The 25,709-nt window shown below is 37.4% G+C and overlaps 1 protein-coding gene across 1 annotated transcript; it reads right to left on the minus strand.

The window, feature by feature from the left end:
* Positions 1–13,454: 13,454 nt before the first annotated feature.
* Positions 13,455–14,004, minus strand: LOC108019049 (transcription elongation factor S-II). The gene has a single exon (XM_017086676.4). The coding sequence runs from the start codon at positions 13,906–13,908 to the stop codon at positions 13,480–13,482; it is 429 nt and encodes a 142-aa protein (XP_016942165.2). The 5' UTR covers positions 13,909–14,004; the 3' UTR covers positions 13,455–13,479.
* Between the last annotated feature and the right edge of the window lie 11,705 nt (positions 14,005–25,709).

A 25,709-nucleotide genomic window follows, 5' to 3' on the forward strand; every position in this document is an offset into this window, starting at 1 on the left:
TTTATTTTTAGCTAACAAATTTACAAATTCAGATTTTTAGAGTAAAATTTGCATTTTTAAATCCTAGGTGGCGCCATCTATATAAGTTTGGTCAGTAACGACATCTATTGTTCTGAGTTAATACTGAGATTGGTGGTGGTTCGGTTAACTTCCGCTAGGTGTCGCTCAACAGTGTAAGTATACATTTTACATACAGTGATCTGTCAAAAATACTTTTAAAATATGTTCTTAGTTGAAAAGGAAAACACTTATTTTTGATTTTTTTCGTTGCCAAATTATTTGTAAAATTTTAAAATTATGCATTTATATGTAAACGGTGGACGGCTTAGTCTTTGTTTTTTTTTGCAAAAGGTAGGTTCCCATTTTTCGCACTAAAAATTCAGTTTTTTGGCTGCTAAAAAGAAAGTAAACGTCAACGAGGAATGTCATACCTCGTTGAGCTCATTGCTTAAATTCCAATCGATTGGCATCTAAAGTTAAAAATTTTTATTTTTTGACATTTTTCGCAAAAAGACGATGCACCCCCTTACAAAAAATGCGAAAATTGGTCAAAAAGTAAATTTTCCTTAAAGTAATTGGGATCGTTAGCATAGAAAGCAAGCTGTTCAAAACAGTCGGTCTTTTAGCTGTACGCCTTGATTTGGCTAAACTACGACTGAAAAACCACTAAAAAATTAGTATTTTTGACCAAAATCTGAATCCCAAAAAAAACAGAGCTACCCCCTTACAAAAAATGAAAAAATTTGTCAAAAAATAAATCTTTCTTAAAGTGATAGGGGTCGATAGCATTTGAAGCAAGCTGCTCAAAACTGTCGGTCTTTTAGCTGTACGCCTTGATTTGGCTAAACTACGACTGAAAAACCACTAAAAAATGAGGGATTTTGACCAAAATCTGAATCTCAAAAATAAACGACCTACTCCCTTACAAAAAATGAAAAAATTTGTCAAAAAATAAATCTTTCTTAAAGTGATAGGGATCGATAGCATTTGAAGCAAGCTGCTCAAAGCTGTCGGTCTTTTAGCTGTACGCCTTGATTTGGCTAAACTACGACTGAAAAACCACTAAAAAATGAGTATTTTTGACCAAAATCGGAGTCCCAAAAAAAACAGAGCTACCCCCTTACAAAAAATGAAAAAATTTGTCAAAAAATAAATCTTTCCTAAAGTGATAGGGATCGATAGCATTTGAAGCAAGCTGCTCAAAGCTGTCGGTCTTTTAGCTGTACGCCTTGATTTGGCTAAACTACGACTGAAAAACCACTAAAAAATTAGTATTTTTGACCAAAATCTGAATCTCAAAAATAAACAACCTACCCCCTTTACAAAAAATGAAAAAATTTGTCAAAAAATAAATCTTTCTTAAAGTGATAGGGATCGATAGCATTTGAAGCAAGCTGCTCAAAACTGTCGGTCTTTTAGCTGTACGCCTTGATTTGGCTAAACTACGACTGAAAAACCACTAAAAATGAGTATTTTTGACCAAAATCGGAATCCCAAAAAAAACAGAGCTACCCCCTTACAAAAAATGAACAAATTTGTCAAAAAATAAATCTTTCTTAAAGTGATAGGGATCGATAGCATTTGAAGCAAGCTGCTCAAAACTGTCGGTCTTTTAGCTGTACGCCTTGATTTGGCTAAACTACGACTGAAAAACCACTAAAAAATTAGTATTTTTGACCAAAATCTGAATCCCAAAAAAAACCGAGCTACCCCCTTACAAAAAATTCGAAAATTTGTCAAAAAATAAATTTTCCTTAGACGCATTCTGGATTGCACCCAGATGTACCTAGGAATGCACCCGGGTGTGCCTAGGAATGCACCCAGATGTACCTAGGGTTGCACCCAGGTGTACCTAGGGTTGCACCTAGATGTACCTGGGTTGCACCCCTTACAAAAAATGCGAAAATTTGTCAAAAAATAAATTTTCCTTAAAGTAATTGGGATCGTTAGCATAGAAAGCAAGCTGTTCAAAACTATCGGTCTTTTAGCTGTACGCCTTGATTTGGCTAAACTACGACTGAAAAACCACTAAAAAATTAGTATTTTTGACCGAAATCTGAATCTCAAAAATAAACGACCTACCCCCTTGCAAAAAATGAAAAAAATTTGTCAAAAAATAAATTTTCCTTAAAGTGATGGGAATCGATAGCAATTAAAGCAAGCTGCTCAAAACTGTCGGTCTTTTAGCTGTACGCTTTGATTTGGCTAAACTACGACTGAAAAACCACTAAAAAATTAGTATTTTTGACCAAAATCTGAATCTCAAAAATAAACGACCTACCCCCTTACAAAAAATGAAAAAATTTGTCAAAAAATAAATCTTTCTTAAAGTGATAGGGATCGATAGCATTTGAAGCAAGCTGCTCAAAACTGTCGGTCTTTTAGCTGTACGCCTTGATTTGGCTAAACTACGACTGAAAAACCACTAAAAAATTAGTATTTTTGACCAAAATCGGAATCCCAAAAAAAACAGAGCTACCCCCTTACAAAAATGAAAAAATTTGTCAAAAAATAAATCTTTCTTAAAGTGATAGGGATCGATAGCATTTGAAGCAAGCTGCTCAAAGCTGTCGGTCTTTTAGCTGTACGCCTTGATTTGGCTAAACTACGACTGAAAAACCACTAAAAAATTAGTATTTTTGACCAAAATCTGAATCCCAAAAAAAACAGAGCTACCCCCTTACAAAAAATGAAAAAATTTCTCAAAAAATAAATCTTTCTTAAAGTGATGGGAATCGATAGCATTTGAAGCAAGCTGCTCAAAACTGTCGGTCTTTTAGCTGTACGCCTTGATTTGGCTAAACTACGACTGAAAAACCACTAAAAAATGAGTATTTTTGACCAAAATCGGAATCCCAAAAAAAACAGAGCTACCCCCTTACAAAAAATGAAAAAATTTGTCAAAAAATAAATCTTTCTTAAAGTGATAGGGATCGATAGCATTTGAAGCAAGCTGCTCAAAGCTGTCGGTCTTTTAGCTGTACGCCTTGATTTGGCTAAACTACGACTGAAAAACCACTAAAAAATTAGTATTTTTGACCGAAATCTGAATCTCAAAAATAAACGACCTACCCCCTTGCAAAAAATGAAAAAAATTTGTCAAAAAATAAATTTTCCTTAAAGTGATGGGAATCGATAGCATTTGAAGCAAGCTGCTCAAAACTGTCGGTCTTTTAGCTGTACGCCTTGATTTGGCTAAACTACGACTGAAAAACCACTAAAAAATGAGTATTTTTGACCAAAATCGGAATCCCAAAAAAAACAGAGCTACCCCCTTACAAAAAATGAAAAAATTTTTCAAAAAATAAATCTTTCTTAAAGTGATAGGGATCGATAGCATTTGAAGCAAGCTGCTCAAAACTGTCGGTCTTTTAGCTGTACGCCTTGATTTGGCTAAACTACGACTGAAAAACCACTAAAAAATTAGTATTTTTGACCAAAATCTGAATCTCAAAAATAAACGACCTACCCCCTTTACAAAAAATGAAAAAATTTGTCAAAAATAAATCTTCCTTAAAGTGATGGGAATCGATAGCATTTGAAGCAAGCTGCTCAAAACTGTCGGTCTTTTGGCTGTCCGCCTTGATTTGACCAATCTACAATTGAAAAACCGCAAAGAAAGGAGTACTTTTTTTAAAAATCTGAGTTACATTTTCTAAGAAATTTATTTAAAAAGTCTTATAATGATAAATCCTGGTTTTTATATTTATCGATAAATTATATATTATTTAAGTTTTTTGGATTTTTCCCCGAACGATGCGATTGTTTAGGAAATTCGCTGCCATTGCTCACCCGCGGGGATCTCATCCGGAGATCGCCGCCAGCTGCATGACATCATTTTCAGCCTGCGTTGTCGGCATTGTGAATGAAATCCATCGCATGAATGACCTAATAAATACAAACAATGAGCGCCATGAATCAACGGCAATGAATTTTGCACAATGGGGAAATTGCACTCCCATCCAGTCCAATTGACACCCCCAAATGCCATCGAAAGCGATGCATTTCACCAGAAACAGACGCGGTGTCGCCAGCACCACCCACTGGCACCCACTGCCGCCCTGCACCACCCACTCCCACCCAGTGCCACCCAGCACCACCCGGCACCACTCAATCCCCATTTCCATCTCCTCAATTAACTGCTCGGCATCGAGTGACGTTGAGGAGCCCGAGCCCATGTTAATTAATCAATGGAAAACGCCGTTTCACTCTTAATCACTCTTAAATGGTCGCCCATAAGGCACCCACTTACACCCACTGACCCACCCACGCGGCCACCACCACCTCACCCACATTAACCATCCATTCAACGGATTACGCATTCCCTGGAATCCATTGAGTTTGTTTAAAGAGTTGGTAATGTGAAGGTTGGCATCTAATGGTTCTTTCCTCACAGAAAAAGAAAGTCCAAAAATAAAATAATATAAGTACGATGAGTAATTTGAAGATTTTTCATTCAGTTTAAGAAAATATTAAGTACAGCAAAACTGGAGGTTTATAAGAATCTTATTTTAAGTTCTAAAATAAACTCTTTTCATTTAGCAGAAATTGTATAAACATGATCTTTGGTAATTTAAAAATACATCTTTCATTGATAAAAAAATGTTTTTAAATGGTTTTTAAAGAGCTTGTGTAAATTGGACAGTTAAATTTATGCACACAAGTAGTTTCGAATATTAATCCTTGAGATACACTCATATATTTGATTTAATTGGCCCGAATTAGTGTTCACTTTCGCCGTCTTCCTCGTTTCACTCGCATCATTTTTGCCACCGAGGCATTAATTGGCGATTCCCGTTTCCATCACCTAATTACAAATGCGGTCTTCTGGCCACTTTTTTTTGGTTAATTAGCCAATGTTTATTTGTTAATTGGCACATGACGACCTACGCGGCGATCTCGGTTGATAATTTCGGGGGATATAACAATTTCAGGCAGATTACTCATACGCCGCGTCGTCCACTTGCTGTTACAAACGTGTAAAAGCGCCGGCGGCCAAACGAGTTTCCCCTATCCCAGCTTTTTTTATGCTTTTTTGATGATGTGTGATATATGGACACGCAATGAAATGGCAACAATTATTATGCAAATGCGACGTTTTGTTTTACGAGCCATAAAAAAAAAGAGGCAAGGCAGCTAAACATTGTGTGTGTCTGCGTTTTGCAAATAGAAATGGTTGGCAAATTAATTGAAGCTAATTACACGGAGGGGGAGGGGGGGTGGTATTGGAGGTGGAGAAGCTTGAGGATTGGGAGTCCAAGATTACGCCAACATGGACCACACGTGCTGGCGATGCTGGCGATGCACCCGGAAGATGATGCCGCAGATTTGCAGCTCCTCAGCCTTTCAGCGTTGATTAAAGCAAGTTGCAACAATAAATGCAGTTTCATTGGAGTTAATCAGCCAAGGCAGTCGCTGAACTCGCTGGGCAGTCAAATAAAGTACAGGGGAGCCTGCCTAACGCGAACTACTTGTGCCAGTTTTAGTGGGAAAAATAAAACGATTTATACGATTATTATATCAAGTATTTTTGAATTTATGTTTCTATAAAACAAATACAAAACTGTATCTTTTTAAATAATAACACTAAATTCAAGAATTTAAAATTGTTTTTAAAAACATATAATATTATGTTTTGCAGAATAGTATTATTAAATACCAAGAGTTTTCCTAGCAACTAACACATTTTTGTTAGATTTATCAATCGAACTTCAAAAATCTTTAACAAAAGAGGTTTTAAGAAGAATGGATCATTTTGTACAATGTATAATAATCATAGATATAATGAGAATTTTTTTAAAATAGAGTTTTGGAAATGAGTTTTTTAGTAAGTCTTCATTACAAAGGTCTTATATATTAGATGCTACAAATAAATACTTTTCACTTTAAAGCATTAGGGAGTTTTTATATAAAATACCTTCGTGAAGAATGTTTGGTTTATATGCTTAGGAAAGTTTGAGTTTTTGAAGTTTGACTGTGGAAAACAAATTAGCAAGTGGAGTGAAGCGTGAGCAAGTGAGATGGCAAGAGGGGCGATGGAGAGCGAGACAGAGACAGCGAGATCTTGTGGCAGGGTCAACTTGTGGCATGTGTCTTCTGTTCGCTTGCTGACCATTTGATTGGAATTTATAGCTAGCCGGTTGCATATTTATGCTCTTGTCAGGCTGCACCACATCGCCACCCCCACGGCACCACCCTAGAGCCACCCTACAACCACCACAGAACCACATTAAGATGAGACGGACCGATAATGACATTTGTGCCGCATCTTCGCCAGCCACTTGAGCTGAATTCTGCACTTTTCAGCCTGCCTCTGGCATTTGAATCGCAATTGGAATTGAAATGACTTTGTTGCAATGTCGTTCTCAAGCGGTGCCAATAAATAAAGTCACATCTTCAGCCAAACAGCCGAAGAACAATGGAGGAGCAGCACTCGATATAGATCTATGCGATCCACCAAGACAGCCGATAAATAGACGAATCAGGCCGATTGATCTCCCCGATCAAAGATCTATGTATATGTTCCTAAGAGTCACCAAATAAACAAGATGATCAGCGGCTTTGTGAACTTTATAGTGGGAGTTTGGCTTTTTTGTTACCCATTTATAGAGATTCTTTAGGGATAATACATGCTATCTAGCCAAGGATTTTTATTTTGTATGACCTCTTACAATAATAATGTATTACTTTTTTCAATTTGAGTGTTTTTTAGACATATTAGACCGATAAGTGTGTCATTTTTGACTTAAATATGTCAAGATCATAGTAGTCTTTTAAAAATAAAATTCTATTTCACTTTCGGTCTTATAAAATAAGTGATATCTTTGTAAACAAGTCATTTATCTTATAAACAAGTCATTTAAAACTAAAATTCTTTACTATTTTCTGTCTTATAACATAAGTGATACCTTGTGAACTTTCTTATAACATAAATTATATCTTTTGACCTTTCCTTTTAAAATATAAACAAAGATAGAAATATACTCATATATACTCAATGATTTCTGTTGGCCCATTTGAACTGGATCGGCCGCTGGCCTGAATGAAAATTCCATAGTGCGCAGCCCGAAAATGTTTTATTGGCCCCCGAGAGTGCCAATAATAAATTCTATAAATATGCAAATATGCAGTGGGCCAAACGATGCCAATGGCCTTAAGTGGTTCGAGACCATCCACCCACCGCACATCGATCTTGGTATGCTTTTCCGCTTTTCCACTTTACCCCTGTTTTTTCCAGTGGCCTTTTCACTTCATTTTTTTTTTCGATCGCTGATTGGCAGCGTACGTGCGCTTTTCCCATTGTGGCATTTGCAAGTGCCACAATTGCAAAATAGGCAAAAAGAAAAGCAGAAAAAAAGGGAAAATAACTGCCGGGCAGCTGCAACATTTGGCCAAGTGCCGATTGGCAATAATTTATGCACCGCTGCAAATATGCGCACACGGCGACGATCAATCCAATCCAACCTAATCCCAAGATACGATCCGATCCGAGGACCCATCATCGCACCCCTGCCAAACTATCGATCACCGCGGAGCTGGCCAACCCGAAGAAATGTCAAATAAATAACGCGAACAGGCCATAAAAATGGATGGCACCGGGAGCAGCCAAATCGAGCGGAGGTGCAAATGTGGTCACTTTAATGAAAACAATAAATCTTCATCACTTCCAAGTGAATCGAAATGAATCGAATCGAAATGCAAAGCAATCGAATGAAAATGCCAGTGCAAAGACCAGGGGCGTGGTCGTAAATAGAGGGGGTGATTTATACATGTCCACCCTTATTTCATCTAGCTAAAAAAAGATTATGCTTTTCGTATTATCCTAACTTAAGTTGAGACTTTTATTTTATTTTATAAACTTGCTTTTCTGTTGTTTTCAAAAGAAACTAAAAATGCTATATTTTGTTAGATACATTTTCGATGTAGCGATTGGATTGCAAAAAGGTGACCCCAAACATCAGTTCTACAGCACATAGCATGATCAATCGGAACCCATTTTTAAAGCGACATTCCCTTTAAAGTAGCTGATAGAATTCTGCAGTTATATTTCTTAAAAACTGGTACAAATTTCTTAAGAATCTAAAAAATTGAAAAATGGTGACCGCAAACAGCACTTCTAAAGCCAAACTAGTTATTAAGGTTAGAATGAAACTATCATGCTGCGTTACTTTTCATTTTACTACTGGTACCTTTACTTTTGCTAAACTGAAAAATTCAACCCCCTTATCGATGGCTTGCAAAAAGGTGACCCCAAACAGCTCTTATACAGTCCATACATTGAAAATTCGAATGTTTTATTCGGAGTGGAATACCTTTAAGGTTTGATTGTTTCATTCTGATCTACATTTCATATTAATACTGGTACATTTTACTTTTGCTAAATGGAAAAGCTCAAGCCCTTTCAGAAAGGGAACCCCAAACAGCACTTCTACAGTCTTTAAGTTGATAAATTGGGAGTGTTTTTGAAATTGGAATGCCTTTATAGATGTTAGTATAATTTACCACTATTTTTTTCCATTTTTTTTCACTTACCCTAAAAGTTAACCCCTTTTTATGCCCAACTACGCACCTGAAAGCGTTGATAATTTATTGAGATAGAAGTGCACTTGTAAATTTACACAAGCCGAAGCTCGTCAATTAATGGAGCTCTCGCCACCCGCTGTTTCCTGTCCCGCCGTCCAGGGCAAAAAAAATTTGAAACGGAAGCGCAAATTTTGATTAATTAAAATGAAAATACAAAGCAGCAAAAATAACAAAAAAAAAATGGGGGGGAGAAAAACAAAGGCCGAACCAGAGGGGGAAAATGGGCGGGTGAAAGGGGGGAGTGGCACTCGCGTAATTGGCCAAGGGTGGGTGTGTCCATGTCCACCACCGATATACCGGTCCACCGATCTCCCAAACCACCGAACCACCATTGGCGTCATCGCCAATGACGCATAAAAAAAATGAAAATGTAGAATCGAGGGGGGGGGAGGACTGAAGGTTGATGGCTCTTCTGTTCGATTTTCTAGTTGTCAGCCAACGATTATGCAATTTATTTTCATAAGTGCGGGTAGCACGAGCCCACCACCCACTCAAGGTCGCTGCCGAATGCAAATTTATCGATACCCAGTCGAGCATTTATCGCCCCGATCGTTTGTCAATCAAGGAAAATGACGAGGCCCCACTTTTCCCCCAATTGCCATCCCCAATCGAAGACACTTGAGTTATGCATCGATCGTTCCCGATGTTTTTCGATGGGATGGGATGAGATCACCGGTTGAAAGACTTCCGGCAAGTTGGATGGATGGGCAAATGCCGTTGCTATCCTAATTCACCATACTATATTCGTTTCCGACCTGATCTTGGCTCTTGTGATCGTATATTCAGAGTTATCGATGGGGTTTTAAGCAGTTCTTAAAATAGGATTGGGTATATTAGCAAAAAACAAAATTTACATTTAAGGAAATGCAACTGACACCATAATTTGTATTCATAATATTCGCCATCAGTGTCAAAATATAGGAGGGAAACCATATATCATATTGAGGCCGATGATCGATAATCGTTCGCTGAATGCTCAAGTTGCACAGGTCAGCATGGTAATCCACATTCCAGAGATCAAAGGTATTCCAAGTATTCCCCTGGATGTTTGGAGGAGGTTCTCGAGGGGCCAGAGGGGAATCCCGGGGCGTGGCCACACGTGATTTACATGTTTTAACCGGCTAATTTGTTGATGCAAATGCGGGTGTGGCCTGTTCTCGGATCTCTCGGATCTCTGATCTCGGAGTCCCCACAGAACGCGCCCACAAATAAATGGCCGAGGGTGGAGATGGAAATGGATACCGAATCCGACTGACTGGAAACGGAGGTCTGGGAGGGACCAGGGGTCTTGGTCTTGGACCGAGATCGAAGCCAATGGCGACAATTGGCATTCACCGTCGCAATTAATCATCATCACCGTCCGATTGACAATCGAACCACAAATAAATCAAAATCAAGACCATAAAATATGAATGCAGCGTTGGCACTCAGATGCACTGCAAGAAAAAGTTGTAAGGCAAATAAATTTTTGCAAACCTAAAAATAAAACATCAACAAGAGTGGCTTAAATATTTCAGATTACTGAAATCGTAAAGTTATAAAATATAAATCTTTATAAAGTGTTCTCTTAGATTATTTATTCCTTGTATTTAAAAAACATAGTATATTTATATTACACCATTTGAGAATCACAATATCATATTATAATAAAAGTTTATGCGCTACCAGAATTGACAATGTAAACCTAAAATTACTTGAATCCTAGAACATTTTTCTATTTATAGAGTATATTTATTAAAAATACTAAAATCATTAAAGTATTAAGTGAAAATGTATTCCTCAAGTTCTTTTAGAATATTATATACTTGTAGTTTAAGGACATGTTATATTCATATTATACGATTTAAAAATCACCAATTAAAGAAAATATAATATATTCATAATTTAAAAATTCACAACTTTTCGATATCTGTTTAATACACTCTCTATTTATAATAAATATGCCAGAAATGTCTTCATTGATGCTGAATCATCGATGAATATCACTAGGCATTTCTTGCCTTTCCCAGAATTTTCATAGTGTAGTTCCCAATCATCGAGACAATTCATCAAGTATGCAAACACACTCGCGGGCGAATCAATCAATGGCCAGGAGAGGCTGAGAGGTTGGAAGGTTGAGAGGTCGTCGTGGTGATTCTCCGATTCAGCACTTCCACAGAAGGTACAAGGTGCCGTCCGCTGTCGTAATCCTGGACGGGGTGGGTGGTTGTGCCAGGGGCAAGTGCCTCCTCGCCCGTCCTGCCACCAGATGACGCACGATGTGGCCGGAAAAACCCAGTGGTCGAACAGTTCCAGAAAATCGAGGACCAGGACAACAATAACCCGATTGTCAGCGAGTACCCACGATGATCTAGAATCGGACGGAGCATTCTCACGCATTGGTGGCCATATGGGTTAGGGCGATTGGGAATTCCCAGGGCAGGTAGTTTTACCAATCCTGGGCGGAGAATCCGGACAACCAGGTCGCAACGCCCGCCAAGAAGCCAATTTAAATAAGCAGCATAAACAAAAGCGACATCGTTTTATGATCCCCCTACCCTGTTGGTCGCCTTATCCTTGCACAAGGATATCTATATATGGCTAGGTAGATGGGTGTATAGGATACGATATGGCGGCAATGATGCGCCAACCGCACAGGTTCGTCCTGTTGGATGGACTTGGGCTTTTCCCACGCAACCGCGACCTTATCTGCGCCCCTTTTATGAGGCTGCATCTGTTTTCGCACCTCAGCTATAGCGGTTATATGGTGGGAATTTCCGCTTGATTCGGCCAACCTCTACCTGTTGTAAACCCTGAACTCTGGGATCGGCCAACGGGATCAGGGATTTCTGACCAAGTCCTGCAAGTGGGTGGCCGTGCAATAAAAATGTAATAATCAATTATACCATGTCCCGGAATGATATACTTTATGATCCGCTGATATAACCTATATTGACTTTGATTTAGTGTACTAATATTTAGGTCGTATAATATTTCAATAGGTACTTTTAATCATATAACTTTTAAAATATAATCCAATGTCTTTATAATGCCTTGATATATATATATATATATATATATATATATATATTCCTGATCCCAGAATTCTGATCGTATAAATCTCAAATAAAAAATTTGACTATGTACATTTAAGTATAACCCCTTTGATTAGTGCTTACAAAAGCATGTCTTAAAGATATATCCCAAACAGACGAGCTAATCCCGTTGTCCGTGGAAGACTATTCCGGTATAGCTTTCATTATACCTGCAATTGATCCCCAAGATCCCATACTTAATGCCAAACACAAGAAAGATGCCGTCGGACGGAACTTGCTCGATCCCATCGGGCTTACATATAGATTTTATAGAGCACTTGCATCTCTTTGAACTGATCTGGTTTTTGGCGATCGTATTTTATGATCGATACCAATGTCCATGTCCATTTCAATTTCCATGTCCATGTCGATGTCAGCCATCCATTTTTGTGCCCGGCTGCTAATGCCTTAAAGCCAAAATCCATTTCGTCGTTTGGCCATATAATCCAGCAATATACATCAAATATGGCACTTGAAAGCACCGCACGTCTGCATGCCAATCTCAAGACCCCCTTGGCGACCACCAGCCCCTCGTAACCCCACAGTTTTTCCGATTTTTCCGATTTTCCACCACCTTTGTGGTCGCACTTGTCGCTGGCGCCGGCGCCTTCAGGGTCGTCAATTTTTGAGCGACATTTCGAACTGGTGGCTAAAACACACAAAAGCCAAAGAGCCAAACAAAAAAATAAATAAAATCCAAAAAAAAGCATCGAAACCGAAAAAACAAATAAGCAATTTTGTTTGGGGAAAATGATGATCGGCGCCAGACGAACATTAAAAAAAAAAAAAAAAGCCCGAAACCGAAAGGAAGCCTGGGAAAGGCGCATTTCCACTTTGTTTATTCGGGGGCTCTGAGCTCTTTTTAATGGTTTTTTGGCCAAATGGCCAATTAATGCGATTTACTTGATCCGCTTTTGCATTTTGCGCCGTGTTTACGACGGCGGATATTAATTAATTTGGCTATCTCTGGCTAGAGAGACCGTTCTCAACGGAGCCCACCTAGTCGCCGTCGTCATCCCAATTCTGAGTCCCAATCCCATTACCAGTCCCATCCAATCCGAGTCAATGCCATTAATGTGGCCATAAACCAAATGCTTTAACGTCTATAATTTGTCTGCACTCCGGAACGGCCCACGCTTTATATATATATCGAATCCCATTCCATATCACATCCCATTTCCATCCGATCTCATCTCACCCACTCCCGAGATCATCCTACCGCATGATTCATTAAAGTCTAAAGAGCTAACTAATAGTCGAAAATTTCATTAAATTTACGCTCCTCGTTTTTTATACAAGCACATATTTATGAATGTTTATAAAACCGAAATTTCTTTCTTTCTTCGGTGTGTTATCTGCTTTCAAAGGCGAACAAAGAAGGATTATTAGATGGGAAAATTATGAACCCGGTGATACCCTATAAAAAATAATATAAACCTTTTTATTAGTACATTTTGAATATGAACATTAAGAATTTTAGACGCTAATAAAAAGGTCTAAGTATTTTTTTTTTAATATATTTTATTATTATTATTAAAATTAGGAAGTGAACTGAAGATTTAGGTAACATAATAAAACGTAAGACTCGTTTTACCTTAGATTTAAAATTTTCTATCTTAACGTACAACTGACAATGGTTATTGGAGTATACAAATCAAATCTTCTTAGCTTTAGGTTTTTAACGAGTTTATTTATATTATAAATAAAATATCATGCGTTTTGAACTCTTGTTCTTGTATGTTGTTCAAAGGAGTTTCTCCATTTCATTGGGAGTGGATCCCTGTTCCTTGTACCTTCCATTGGTTGCCGCACTGGTTGCAGATTACAAAGGTGACCATCGGCTCGTCCTTTTGCAACTGGATGCACGATCGGACTTGAACTGGTTCTTCTTGGTGCCCTGGACCTTGGGCATTTGGGTCTGGTTGGTCGCCTCCTGGGTAACCTTCTGGGGAATCTGCTCCAGGTCATTGCTTTCCATCTCCTCAAGGGACATCCTGGCCAGCTGATTCGGGGTCACCAATCCGCGCAGGAACTTATCGCGCAGCCCGGGATTCTTCGGGTCGCGAAGATTGGATATCAGCAAACGGATGCGATTCTTGTACTTATCATTCGAACACCTCAGCTCCTCGTAGATGGCTTCCTCCAGCTGGGCAGCCAAGTCATCAGGATCCCCGCATCCCTCGGTCAACTGGCCAATCCTCAAGGAGTCCGCCAGTAGTTCGCGGCACTTCAGGCGCAATCCAAAACTCATACTTGAAAGTAAGAAAAATCAAAGATATTATTATTTACAGAGAGAATATTTCGATTGCTAAGCTTTCTAAGCTAGTGAAAAGTTCGGAAATGAATAACTGATTTGATGTTTGTGAAACACTGCAAGAAAAGAGTTCAAAATGTCACTATTTCTTTTCAATAAAAGTTCAAGTCAGTAATTCAAGGTAATACAAATTTAAGATATATATTCTCTACATTATAAAGCATAAATAATTGTTTTCGATCTGGAATTAAATGTGTTATTTATATATATATTATTATATATATTTCTATAAAACCTATGTAAGAAACCCAAAATGTAGGTTATACAACTTGCCTTTATTATAGATCATAAATATTTGTATACGTTATGTATGGTATATCTGTAAAATTCGATATAAGGGATAATATTTGTGGATTTAATAGAAAACCCCTAAAAGAATCACTATTCCAATGCAGGTAAAAAGTAAGATAGTTTTCGTTTATACTACAGATCATAAAAAGGTTCAATCTTAAAATAAATATTATATTTATAAGTTTTGATTTATGTTGTTTATTCGCGGATTCATTAGTGACCCCCCAGAAGAATCCCAATTCCATGACACCCATTGTGGGCCCTAATGGACGATGGGTGCATAAAATAAGCACTGAAAGGAAAACAAAGCACAAATTGAAATGAAATTTCCCATATAGTCTATATGTTTGTGTTTGTCGTTCCGCTTTCTTTGTGGGCTGATGCCTTTTGATTTCGCTAATCGTCTACAACAACCAGCGCGGAGATGATCTAATTATTGACGCACGAATCCCACAGAAACACCAACAAATAAAAAAATAAATAAAAAAAAAAAATTAAAAAGAAAATTGAAAACTGAAATATTGAAAAGGCAAACAACAGCGACGAGGCGGCAGACAAAAAAAAAAACGCCAAACGATCGAAATTGAAAACGAAATCGAAATCATTATCCGAGTCATTAGCTCTTTAGCAAGTCTTTGTTGTTGTCGCGTTGTTCTTTTTATTGTTGCCGGATATAAATCTGCTAATGTACTTATCCCCCCCTCGGCTGCCGATGCGGCCCACTGTGCGTGCGCGTTTTCCCAGCGTTTTAAAACGCCTCCGCCGCCGACCTTCAACTGTTAAACTTGACGACCTCAGCACAACGTAAACAGCCGAAAAGATACAAATGTATCTATCAATGGTCCGGCGAATTGGTTCACGGCCGAGTTTCTTGGCCTTGGCGGCCTTTTGTCTTTCGTCTCTCGGCCACCGAAATGTTCAACTCTTTGGGTAAACAGGCCCCAGAACAATGGGAAAAGCTTGAACCCTAGCAGCCAAATGGGTCTATAAAGGGAAATTGATTTCCATGGAAGGGGGAAATTCTATTAATCTATTCCAATGAAACGGAAATTAATTGTTGATCTTTAAAAAAACATTGATATAAAATTATTCCATGTATTTAGGTAAGTATTTAATTTTAACAGAACTCTCATAAGATCCTGGTAATACTTATTTGTTTAATAAGTTAACAAGTCAACAAATAAAAAAAAAGCATAACAGTTCATAGGGTATGATCATTTATTTTCAGATTTATTAGAAACAATGGTTTTCCACAAATTTACATCAATGAATTACATATATTTGCCAAGTTTCATTACCATATTCCATTTAAACAGTTTTATAATAGAATTTCAAGAATATTTATATCTTAGCTGAGTTAACAAATCTTCTAAAGAATACCTTATAAACTGGTTGGCAATAAAAATTAAATCCTATACCATTATGTTCCTTTCCAATGGTAAAAGCCCCCACGGATTCCCACTAATTTACATCCATCGATTTGAATTTTCTCAGTTATTAAAGTCCAATTGCCGCTTGGAGTCGATGGATGGATAGATGGATGGATGGATGGACGTGGACATGGACTTGGACGTTTCCCATCCGCGGAGTGCAGTTACATTTGCTGCCTATTTGTCTCCCGCTCGAACCGGCCGTGCCCCGCCCCCTGCCACGCCCCCCGCCCATGCCCCCGCCCGCTACGCCCCTGGCGTGGCCTTCTTTCACCTTGGCTACGTGATGCCATGGCGTGATCGTGTAACAATGCGAGTGATTAGTACGCGCCGGCGTTCGAAATGCACAATCCGCCGATGGCAGCGAACTTTACCTTTTTACTCTTTTTCGTCGTTGTTGTAGCTGCAGTTTTCGGATACCGATTGCCAGCCAGATTTGGGGGTTATGTCCGGTTTCAGGGACACTATGCCCCGCGATAAGTTGTAAGACCCCAAAGTTACATTTCCTGAATACTAAGTCATTCAATAGATTTGGTATTTAAATATATTTAGTATTTTTATACTGAATCAGTATTAATGCTTATTTTATTATTATTATTATTACAGCTTTTCTTACATTACTTTAATTTTGATTTATTTGTATACCACTAAATTCACTTATTTGATGGAATATTTATGGAACATTATCTAAGGTAAATAGTTTTAATGTTATTAAGGATTGCTAACTAAATCAAGATCACATATACTTATACCATTGTTGGTATAGCAAAAAGTGGGAGTTTATCTAAGTGTAATAAAATGTAGTTCTTAAAGGTATATTTCAATAATCATAAATTTAAAACAATAGGAATTTATAAATATTCTTGGTACAGAGGTACCTACTTGTTTGAATAACAATTTCAGGAACATGATCTATCATTATCTTATTATACAGTAGTGTAGGATATACATATATAGGATACGAATAGGATATATGGGGATAGGATATATAGGATATTAAAAAGTTAAGCAAGGGGACATCAACCTGTTACAATTCTACTCAATAATATTTAGTATTTTATTTTAATATACTAAATTATGGATTTTCCATTTAAAGTATGGAGTTTTTTTCCATGCCCCAACAAAACGGGGTATTACAAAGTTGACACGCCCTATCCGATGGGTTTCTGGACGGTATATTTTGTTGTATTTCGCAGCTCTTGCAGTGGCCTTTGTTACGGCTGTCTGACCGACTGTCTGTCTGCCTTTTCCCGCTCTCTGGTCGACGATCGGCAGTCGCAAATCGCAAATCGCGAGTTGCAAGTCCGCAAGTCGCCTCGATGCATTGCAGCATGCGCGCATGCGCCGTGCACTGCAACTGGCAACTGGCAACTGGCGGTCGAGTGAAATGATTTAGTGTGATTTATCTGCGAATTCCTTCTTTCAATCTCTTCTCACGCCACAGATCGGTTCGGGAAGGGCCTCTGGCCTCGAGGAGGAGTCCAGTCCAGGGCGAACCCGGGTTAAGCCCTGCTAAATGCGGCGGTGCCACGCCCCCTACCCCATGCTTTTCGGTTCGCTGGCGGAAGGTGTTATAAAAGCGATAATAAAAAATTATAAGCTATGCCCCATAAATTGGCATTTAATAGTTGAAATTTACACTGAATTGACAGTGGCGAGCAAAAGTCTGCGACGCAGTGTGTAGGAATACTAAATTATCACGGGAAGTTCAGGTAGGTCCTCAGATGCACATCCACATCGGCATTTACATTCACGTCCACCCGCCGCCAACGATCTGGGGAGGATCAGAATCGAACGATCCCCATTCCGACGATCCTCTGCCGAGGGCAATCGGCGCGATTTATGATGCATCATTATAACAATTTTTATTATGGTTATATTTTGATACGCACGCCAGTGGAATCATCCCCATTTATGAATACATATATATAAAATACAAGAGAGAACAGTGCTGGTAGTTCCATAAGGCCCTTTATATTTCTAAAATAAATAATCATATAATGTGAATAGAAAGTCCAAACAACAGTTTCTATAACAAATAAATCTAATCTATAAATACATTTAATTGAGCCTATTATATCAATGAAAGACTTCCCACAACAACTCGTACCACTTATCTTATCTTATCGTTGGAAATAAAAAAAAAACACCCTCAATTCAATGCAATGACATAATTTCATTATTGCCAACTACATTCGTTTGAATGGCGATTATTTTATTAATGGTGACAAGCCAAAATAAATAACAAACGCAACTGATTAATGAATTAATTAAATCATTACCATAAATCAAATCAATGCCCAGTTTTGTTTCGTTAAACGCTTTGTGGGTAGTTGATTAATACAGTGACCTTGGGGTCGATGAAAATGTTCTTAGGGTATTTTTTACTATATTGTATAATTTAGATAAAGAAATATGCTGTTAAAAGCTTTAAGGTAAAATTGTTTGAAATGGAAATGAAAATTTTTTTTGTTAGATGATGGCATATTTTATTATAAAGAACAGTTTAAAAATCATTAAATGGATATATGAAACTACGTTTAATAAAATGATGTTGTCAAAAAGGATCTTGAATTTGTAGAAATGATCTTATGGATTATAATAGATATATTTTCTTAATGGATTATAATAATATGATATTGAAAACCCTACATTTTCGACCTGCAGCGTACGCGATGAGTGTATCCATTTTGCCATGGGTTCGTCTTCTTTTTGGGGGAGATCTTATCAGCCGGCTCCGTCCCCAGTCTTTTGGCCATTTTATCTGGCACACTCATGCGCCCCGATCATCGTAATCATCCTCATTACAGCTGATAGTGCCAACAACAACTTTATCTGATTCGTGTTGCAATTCTGACCTCGCTTTTCAGTACTCCCCGCTCCACGTTGTCTTTATTGTTCCCCAGTTATTTTAGTTCGTTTCGGCTCCAATGTACACGGCTCCATTTCCTTGAGGAAATTTCAAGAAAAAACCATTTCAGAGGTTTCTCTTAGGTTATCGGCTCTTGTTGTTTATCTTGTTTTATGGCTGGCCATCAAAGTCTTAACACATTTTCGGGTCTGTTTGTTCTTGGTTTGTCATATTTGCCCGGTTCTTTATGGTATGTTCTTGTATAATTTTTGGTATCTTCTGGCACAGATATATGTATACAAAACATAACATATCTCTCGGTTTTGTGGGAGTTCGAGTGTCAATTAGCAAGGCATTCGCTAATAGAGTACTTAGGGCCGATTACCGGGGCGATTGGGCAAGCAGCCGGTGAATCGGTTAAGGCCCAGTTAATCGCAGTGGGCCCAGTGACGTGATCGGCGGGTTTTGGACCCCATCCCGAGCCCCTTTTTTCTCCACCGTCTGTGTCAGACAGCCAGGCAGGTATTGTATGGTATGGTATGGTAAGGTATGGTATATGTACATATAGGCACACACAAAGTGGAGTGCATGTTGTTGGATGTATTAAAATTCCAACAATTAGGGAACATTTCACATGCCTTTCTAATAGCCAACAACGTGCTTGGCAACCCAGAGGGATCGGATCGGTGGATCGGTGGTTGGTGGTTGGTAGTTGGTGGATGGGTGGCGTGGTGTTTTGTGCACTCAGATGCAACAAGTTGATAGCCGGAGCTAGTCAAACCGCTTTGCTGCTCACTCACTATGCAATTTCGCACAGCAGCAACATCAGCAGCAGCAACAGCAGCAACAGCAACAGCAGCAACATCAGCAGTGAAAAAAGGAGCAACTGCGGCAACAAAGGAACAGCAACTGGAAGCAGAACAACAGCATGTTGGCATGTCAATAATCTTGTACTAGTCGAGTTGGAGGAGTCCCAGCTACACTGGCAGAAAAACATAGCTACAAGTCATAGCTGAACAATTTCTCCAAATAAATTGTAAGCAATTTTTACCTTTAAATCCATTATAACTATCCCATATTTACATTACATATACATATTACACATTTAATTACACTGCTTTCGATTTAAAACATGATCAATATAAAAATAACGCATATATTATTAGAATTTTCTTAAGTCAGTTTAAATCAATGCAATTGAAAATTAAGATAGGGTTATATCACAAAAATCAAGTATTAAATAATTATTTATTTTGTTCATGCCATAAGAAACTATATTTAAGTGATAAGATATCCCCATTTTATAAATGTGGTTAACACATTAAGACGTTTCTTTTATATCACTGGAATCAAAAGAATTGATTGATTTGAATTAGGTTTTGGTGGTAATAAAATCAGATAATAATATTTTTTATATATTATATTGTTACCTATTATATTTTTCAATGCCACTTCAAAATGTAAGGAAATTGTTTTAAGAGACAACTTTACCTTCTTATAAGTACTACAATTATTAAATCAATATAACAATAACAATCTATATTTTATTAAGAAACCCTGTTTTTTCAAGTGCAAATACTTCCAAAGAGCCAGTTGGAGTTGGGGAAAGCTGAAGCAAAAGCAAAAGTGGCAACAAAAGCAAGACAAGTTGCAAGTCAGGCTGGCGGACTCTCATCGATCGAGAGTTGCGATCCCTGTGGCAGTTTCCGAGACCGAGATACCGATCTCAATCTCAATCTCAGTTCCTATTACTATTCCGAATCCGAATCGGAATCATTCGCCATTGGACGTGACTTGCCACTTCCGTTTCCAGTTTGCCACGCATTGAATTCAATTCAGTTCAATTCGATTGAAAACGAAATCCGATTTGTGGCATTCGGTGCGTTGCGTCGTCGATCCATCAATTATTTTCGCACTCTCCCACAATGATCGTCACAGTTCCAAGATCTGGTAGTCCTCCTCCTTATCCGCATCCTTCCTTTTCCCATCCCCAGAAACGATCTTCTCCTTGTTGTGTCACGCTTTGGCCACAGGCAACACCCTGCGGCGCGATCGCACCCACACGCGTGTACGTGATCGGTACAGTGGGCACGCAGCGAGTGACAGCGGATGAGCTGGCGATCAATAGAATTTTCTGCGAAGGAGAACAGTCTGCTGTACAGGGTGTCCATTCCAATTTGTGATTTTTTTAATATATTTTCTGGGTAATAGGTAAGGTTATTCCAAGATAATACTCATTATTAAAGTTAGTAAAGGAAAAATTCGGATTTTTATGGAAGTATTCTAATAATTTCCAAATTTAAAAAGTCAATATTTAATAATCCCTATAATTTTATCTAATTAATATTACTTCTATTGTCCTTATATATGATGGTACAGGATCTTATACTATAAGTTCTTATGTTAGTCTTAGTTCTTAAAAAATTTCAAACATTATAAATCCCAATTTTTCAAAAATTATTATGTTAATTTCGAAATTTTTAACACATTTTTAAATGAAATCATTATTATTATTAATTTATGGAATTTTATATAATTTATATTACCAGCATTGTCCTAATATTTGATGGTACAGGATCTTACACTATAAGTTCTTATGATAGTCTTATTTCTTAAAACATTTCAAACATTATAAATATAATAATAATTTTTCTAATTTAAGTAAGGGGTACTCTTAGTTCTTAAAATTCTATTTCTATTTCTACTTCTATTTTGAGGAAGTTTAAAATGTTTTATTTTTAACAATAGAAATCCAAATGTGTCAATGGTTATTTTTCATTGATTAAAACAATAGTTGGCTTAGCTTAAATTCGCTGCCATTGAATGGTAGACCTCGTCGTGCTGCCCCTGCCCCTGGTGTTCCTGGGTGTCCAAGCCCCCAAGTCTCCATGTTTCCATGTTTCCATGCTGCCAGCGAGACATTTTGGGACGTGGCCAGCGAAGTGACGCGAAGGTGGCCGGAGCAATAGCCACCGCCACTGCCAAAAGCAAAAGCAAAGCAAAAGCAAAGCCCGAGCACCGTGCCAACCGCCAAGCAGCAAGCACAAAGCACAAAGCACTAAGCACTGACACCACATATAGCATATGGCATATGGCACATAGCATATAGCAACCACCGACATCGGCCCTCGCACGTTCCACGCTCCATTGACAGAAAACAAATTTGCATTTGCCAGCCAGTCAGTCCGCATAAAACAGCGCACTCGGAAAAAAGGTATATGAAATGGGTTGCCAATTCAGTCCAGTAAATCTTCTCGAAAAAGCAAGAAATCTTTTATTGAAGTTATTAAATTTTACAAATATTTTATGGGTTTTCATAAAATGGTATAGAATAATTATAAAACTACTATAGAATTATTTTACTGTCTCTATTTTTATAAAGGTTTAGTTAATAGCGCTTGTTATTGTTTAGGATTTTGATACAACTTTTTTTTTGACAAGCTTAACTTTAATGTTATGATAATAATGTCGATCACAAATATTACTTGCATAATTTACAATATGAATCTCATATAATTAAATTTTTTTATAATTTTATAAGTTTTGTAAAAAAAGGTGCTCAAGAATTAATAAGTAACTAATAAACTTTATATTTATTTTTTTTTATTTATCATTCTGAATCAAACTTATGAGCAAAAATAAAAAAAACCGTTTAAAATACATTTGAGTTAGTTTTTATATATTTAATGGTAGTTATATTCAAAGTAATTAATTAATGCTTAATTCTAGTTCTATATAAATAATTATTTTTGATAGCTTATCTAAGCATATATTATTTTTTTCTGTGCATCCGACATCAGACTAAAATGAAACCCAATTAGAGGGCGTAAAACTACAGGGTAGGACAAAAGTCCAGAGGGAACATTCCAAAGCCTTTTCCCGATTAATCATCGGCGAAGAATCCCATTAGCAAAGGTCGAAAATAATTCGCAAATTATTTGAGTTAAGCTGAAGATTATATGCTAGAAATTAATAACGCGCTGAGTCAAACATGAGAATGGCAACATAAATCTTAAGCAAAGACTATATGGTGATTTTAAAAAGATTTGCATATACATAAATCCCTCGCAAGCTTATTACTCATATAAACATTTTCATTTTCATGTTTTAAAAAAAATTGCAATATGTTCTTTGATATTTAATTAAGAGCTGACAAAATTCTACACAATTTAAGAACTATTTCAAGATAAAATCTGTCTGAACATGTGTCAGATTCGGTTAAAAGTGTTTGAAGCTACATACGTAAACCAAATGTATTGGCAAATGAGAACTTGTTTTAACCAGAAAAGACTTAGCCGATGGGGATTTATAATAATCCCAAAATAGGGTTATTGGGTTTTTTTTTGGGTTTCTTCAAGCTGCACTTGGCTGCCACATTACGTATACGCCATGTGGCACTCGAATATTACGCATACGCGGTGTATGGCCGTGTATCCGCGAACTAGAATTCAAAACACATAAATAATTGGCCAACAATTTGCGCTGTCTGCGCACACTGATTTCACTGATTGGGCCATCTTCTGGTTTGGTTTTTGTCATTTTTTCTATCTCTATCTCTAGTTCTAGTTCTGGTTTTCGGTGCGGTTCGGTTCGGTTTCCTTTTCTTTTCTTTTGTTGTGTTTAATTTTTGATTTTTATTTCAGCCCTGTTATCTTGACGATATATCTGCGGTCGGTGGTCGGCGGTCGGTTTCTGGCTGAGATGCTCACTGTGCCGTCTGCCATTGTCTTAATTATCTGCGGATTTCGTACCCATGCCGTGACTATCTATTGCCGCCGCCGTGGCTTGACTCATCGCCATCATCACCTCGATTCGCATCTAGCATCCTCCTCGACCACGTCCTCATCCGCATCCTCATCCTCATCCTCATGCTCATCTTCATCCCCATTCCCATCGTCGTCATGCCTATTCTTCGTTCGCATTCCCAGCCTCATCATCACCATCACACCGCAAGAATTAGGATCGTTTTGGTGATGGTATGATAAGAACTCTAATCTATTTATTTAATATTTTATTTATTTTTTAGATTTATGAGATTGCCTTGAACACACATTTATATATCTTATATTACTACAATAAAATCTAAATATAATTTATGGTAGGAGTTTAAGTTATAGGGTATTTTAATATTTATTTGCATTTATTAGACCTATTATTATATACATAAATATTTGTTTTTGAATTAGTTTAATTTGAATAAAAATTTTAAAAAATGTTTTACCAATAGGGTTTTAAATAGAAAAATATTTTTTTTAATTTATATTGATTTAGTTATTTGCTAGATGATAATTTTGAAAGTGATTGTTTTACTTCTTTCATTTGTAGCTTTAACCTTTACCTTTATTTTTTAAGCTTTTTTGCCTTCATTTGGGTATTGTTAAATATTAAAAACCTTTGTTTTTGAACTAATTTAAAGTGTTTTAGAAATATTTACTGTGCAGTTGAAAAAGCAGAAGCCACACAATCAACGTCACCGTCTCGGTTCTATTTTTCTCTGGCAAGATCACGCGCCTCTATGCGATCGCTGATAAAATTCTATTTTTTAGCCTGGCCGCTCGTCTGCGCTTTTTTTGTTTTATTTTTTTTTTTTGGGCAGCATAGCCGCCGGACTGTGGCTATAAACATTTGCATTTGCTTAGATTGCATTAATTTATTGAATTTGCATCATGTGGCCGAGTCGATTTATGGGCCAATGGGTAGGATCGTTCAACTATATATATGTTCGAAAAGGGTGTATATGATATATATACCCACATATATGTGCCCCCGCACGTGCCCCCGAGTTTATGATCGCGTGCTGTTTGTTTGCCCGCGGCTCTTTGTTTGTTTCTTCTCTCCGCTGTTTGCTTACCTTGCCAACTCGTTTGCTTGTTGCTCTGAAGAATGTTCAGGTTGCCCCCCTTTGTAATCCCCCCTAAGCCCTGCCGACGCCCCTGCGAAAGGCACTAATTGCCGCCGCATTTGCAGCTGATTTGGCGCTAAGCGAAAGCGAGCTGCCAGGCAAATATTTATGGGGTCATTCCCGTCTCGTGTCAGCCGCTGGCCAAAACATCTGAGCAGCTAAAATCTATGGCCCTGAAAACTCAACCAGAGTCGCTAATCCAATAGATACATTGTGTGTTAGCCGTATGAGATACCTGGTTAATTTTACTAATTGTTACTGTTTGCAGACAAGCAAATACTAGCTTAACGATAAACCATATGTTACAATGTGAATACAAACATTATAAATTGAGGAAAGATTAGTTTGGGTAAATATTCTCATAAAATATGTAAAAAAATGTTTAATTTTTGACAAATTTTCGCATTGTTTATAAGGGGTAGGTCATCTATTTTGGCGATTTAGATTTTGGTCAAAAATACATTTTTTTAGTGGTTTTCAGTCGTAGTTTAGCCAAATCAAGGCCTACAGCTAAAAGACCGATAGTTTTGAGCAGCTTGCTTCAATTGCTATCGATCCCCATCACTTTAAGGAACATTTAATTTTTGACACATTTTTTCATTTTTTGTAAGGGGGTAGCTCGGTTTTTTTTGGGATTCCGATTTTGGTCAAAAATGCTCATTTTTTAGTGGTTTTTCAGTCGTAGTTTAGCCAAATCAAGGCGTACAGCAAAAAGACCAACTGTTTTGGAAAGCTTGCCTTATTTGCTAACGATCCCTATCACTTTAAGGAACATTTATTTTTTGACCAATTTTCGCATTTTTTATAAGGGGGTAGGTCATCTTTTTTTGCGAAAAATTGAAAAAATAAAAAATTTTCAGGTTTGAACGTCAATCGATTGGAAATTAAACAACGAGCTTAACGAGATATGACATTCCTCATTCTGACTTTTATTTTCTTTTTGGCAGCCAAAAAACTGAGTTTTTATGGGAAAAAATAGGGTTAAAATGTTTGTGAAAAATGTAGATTCGAATTTTTGTCAAAAATGAGAAATTTTGTTTCGGTTTTTCAATCGTAGCTTAGCCAAATCAAGGCGTACAGCTAAAAGACCGACTGTTTTGAGCAGCTTGCTAGATATGCTAACGATCCCCATCACTTTAAGGAAAATTTATTTTTTGACCAATTTTCGCATTTTTTGTAAGGGGGTGTACATCTATTTTTGCAAAAAATGGAAAAAATAAAAAATTTCTAGGTTTGAATGTCAGTCGATTGGAAATTAAACAAC

Source organism: Drosophila suzukii, chromosome X, assembly GCF_043229965.1.
Source record: "Drosophila suzukii chromosome X, CBGP_Dsuzu_IsoJpt1.0, whole genome shotgun sequence".
NCBI classification, from domain to species: Eukaryota; Metazoa; Arthropoda; class Insecta; order Diptera; family Drosophilidae; genus Drosophila; species Drosophila suzukii.

Coding starts and splice junctions, on each gene's coding strand:
- LOC108019049 (XM_017086676.4), bottom strand. CDS start 13,908: ATGAGTTTTGGATTGCGCCTGAAGTGCCGCGAACTACTGGCGGACTCC.